General features: G+C 55.6%; 1 protein-coding gene across 1 annotated transcript; it reads right to left on the bottom strand.

Annotated features, from left to right (window-relative positions):
• Positions 1-1,134, bottom strand: LOC119301271. The gene has a single exon (XM_037578218.1). It carries the CDS (start codon positions 1,016-1,018, stop codon positions 356-358), a length of 663 nt encoding a protein of 220 aa, XP_037434115.1. The 5' UTR covers positions 1,019-1,134; the 3' UTR covers positions 1-355.
• Between the last annotated feature and the right edge of the window lie 2,329 nt (positions 1,135-3,463).

Here is a 3,463-nt window from a genome sequence, read left to right as displayed (position 1 = left end):
GATCGGTCAATGGACAACATGGTTTTATTAACTTGGACATAAATCCACCGTAAAGGAGCAACAGTAATAACTTTCCGCGACATTGGAAATTTTGGCAGAAGGAGCGGTCGACGCGCAGTCGAGCATTTCCGTCTCAAAGAATAGTGGTACAAACGAAGATCGACCCAACTGCACTGCAGGGGCCGATCTTGCTTTCCAGATAAGCAAAGTTTGAATAGTAACCCCTAACCACCCCTAGCAATCACCCGCTTATTCGGCCCACCGACAGGTGGGGCCGCCCGGGAATCAGCATCTCCGCCAAGCCAAGCGTATTCACACGGCCACACCTACCACTCTCCGTTCCTTTCCTTTTTTTTTACTGCTCCGAGGGCAGGATGCGGAGGGGCCGCTGCCGCCTCCGCATCGCGTGCTCGCGCCGCCACCCGAGGACCACCGGCGCCGCCTCTGCGGCCGCCCCACGGCCGCTGTCATCGGCGTCCCACCACGCCTGGCCACTTCCCTCCCCGCTCGCCGTGCTGGCGCCCCACAGCCTCACCGCCTGGACACGCCCTCCGGAAGGGAACCTGGCTCCTCCCCCGCAGCCGACGGCGGAGAACCGCCGCGGCAGGTCCTGCCACGTCCGCACGACGGCGCCGCCCCACGGGAAGCAGCCGTCGAGGCCGTCGGCGGCGCCCTCGAAGTACCCGATCCTCCTCACGGCCTCCTCCTCCTCGCCGGACGAGCTGGTGGCCGCCTCATCGGAGCTCTCGTCCTCGTCCTCGCCCTCGCCGTCGGAGTCCGACTCGTCGTCGCCGGAGGAGTAGTAGGTGGAGATGTGCGAGGAGATGACCTCCTTCCCGCGGGAGCGGAGGCGGAGGATGAGCACGTGCAGCCTGCCGAGCAGGCTGGGCAGCGTCGCGAGCGCCGCCAGCGCCACGGCCAGCGGCGCCCACATCTCCGCAAGCAGCGCCGCGAGGCTCGGCCCCCGGAACCGCCCCACTCCGGCCTCCAGCATCGTCGCCGCGGCCGCCTCCATCATGGCTGCTAGCTCGGCTCTGCCCTGAAACCTCACACGTTATCTCGTGGTGTACGCGAACGCGAGACGGGAGGAGGAAGACGAAGGGAGAGAGAGAGGAGGTAGGAAGTGGCGAGGAGGAGACGACGCCCTTTTGTTTTTAAAGGCACACGGGGCGGCCATTTTTTAACGCCTATTGGTCGGGCCTAACCGGCTGGGCCCGCGGTGTCAGTGGCGCTGGGCGTGCGGTGCGTGGGGGAGAGAAGTGGTGCTCGCAGCGGGCGGAACGGGACGCTTGGGCAACGTGCGGTCGCGTGTACCCCGCGGTTTAATTAAAACGTGTTCGGGTAAGAACGAGCTGGTCTCCATGGCATGTGAGGGTTCTCGTTGGTGACCCCACATGTCATCGGCGGGGTAAATACACGGTGAAGGCTCGTTCTCGGCTTCTGGACGCGACCGAGATGGCGTCTCTCTTACTCTTTTTTAGGTACTGCCGAGATGGCGTCTTGGGATGGGCGCAGTGAGGCAGCAGCTGCAGGCAGCGGCCGTGTGCAGGGCTCTGACATGTGGGCCATGGTGCCCGATTGGGACGCTATGCTGTTACGCGCCACGTGGCCGTGGGACCCGGCTGGATCGAAGGCCTGCGTGATCTGTGAGTCAGCCTCGCGTGTCCCCGGTCCTGTGGGGACGGACGGCTGTGGCGTCGGTTTGCCGGATCGAGTGGTCGAGATGCTGCTGGATCTCGTCTGGATCCGTGGCCACTACTTGCCTGACACGACGGAGCTCCTCCGCCTTGGAGCTACAAGGTTCTGGGTGCTTTGCCTTGGCTGGCTCCGAAGGTTTCTCTGCAATCGTGTTTGCTTGCTTGGGAGCGGTAAGCAAGCTCAGATTAGGTCATTGATTGCATTATACGTACTTCCAAGTGTACAAGGTGAGATGGTGTATGTTTTTACTCCTTGGTGTCATGGATTGATGCTTGAAGAATGGCTCTTATATTTGTCAAAAAAATACTCCCTCCAGTCCTCTTTTGTTTGCGCATAACTCAAAGACCAGATACCAAGGAGAGCTAGCGATGCAACAAGGTGGACGTTTTCACCCCGCAACAAGCGATGCTTTCCATGGGTGATTTTCAAGGGCAGTCATAACTGTGGCCTCTTCATTGGCCGTTTTCCCTCGGGAAGAAACGAAGATACGCGAAGCGAGTCGCTAATCAATCGATGGGAACGGAAGGCCAGGGGCATAGATGGAAAGTTTGACCACATATGCCTAATACGCAGAGTAATGAGGGAAAAAACGAAAAAAGTTAAACGCAGACTATTGAGGACCGGAGGGAGTAACAGAATATGTGTTTTTAACTAACATGCTTATTGCTTACTTTGTGGATTGGTCTCTAGGAATGTCATTGTATCAACATATGTAGATCAAATCCTAATTCAGTTGCGACAAGTGCTTTCGGTGATTTGATATTTGTTTGAGTCTGCGTTTCTAGAGAGCTAGAGAACATCACGAGATGAAGCGTGAGTTCAGATCTTAGCCAACAATTGGATCAATATGCATTGTTGTGTTCTCTATGTGAACAATTCCAATTTCCGGCAATAAAAACAATCATCTTTGTTCAGTATATTAGTAAATTTTTGATTAATTTAATTTAGGAATAAACCATGAGCATGGCAATGGCGGTATTAAACATATACGGATATTTGATCATGTACGCATGTACTAGACACACAACAGAAAGATCTATACAAGTAGCTAGTATAGCAAACACAGAAATAAAATAGGAGCGGTATAAACGTGGTATATCCTCCAGTAGGCCAGGACGAAGCCGCCGTGGCGGTCTCCTCAGCGGTCTTCTCTATAGTGAGTCGTTCGGCTTCAGTGGGCATGTGATGACGAAGACGACACAGATTTAGACGATGTAGTGGACGTAGACAAACAGTGGCGAGCAGCCGCGTAGGAGACGCTTCCCAAAAACCTAATCGCCCCTCTCTCATACAGAATCTCAAGAGGGGCAAATTTGACAATTTTGACGTCAGGATGAAATCAAATCACAGAATGAACTGTCCGTGAAACTATTTCACGCGGCTGACCTTTTTGTATGGCGCCCAACACGCAGGCGCTACACCCTATGGTGCAGCGCCTAGCTCTGGGGCGTTGCACCTCTGTCCACCGTGGCAGTCCCTGGGCCCGCACCCAGCAGTGCGGCGCCTCAGAGCTAGGCGCCACACATGTAATGTGCAGCGCCTAGCACTCGGGCACTGCACTGTCTGTTACTAGTTGGCTGCCCCCTCCCCCACTCCCCCACCCCACACACCCCTACCCCCATAGCATCCGACCCAAGATTTGCCCCTTCTTCCCCTTTCTCCCCTCTCAAATCCTCTCCCAAATCTTTCAAATTTGAAGATTTTGTCCGTGGATTTTGAACTCAAACCCTCCCTCAAGGTAATCTTCTCCGATCCCCTTGTTTTG

This window comes from Triticum dicoccoides, chromosome 5A (assembly GCF_002162155.2).
Source record: "Triticum dicoccoides isolate Atlit2015 ecotype Zavitan chromosome 5A, WEW_v2.0, whole genome shotgun sequence".
NCBI classification, from domain to species: Eukaryota; Viridiplantae; Streptophyta; class Magnoliopsida; order Poales; family Poaceae; genus Triticum; species Triticum dicoccoides.
This window is presented reverse-complemented; position numbering and strand designations above follow the sequence as displayed.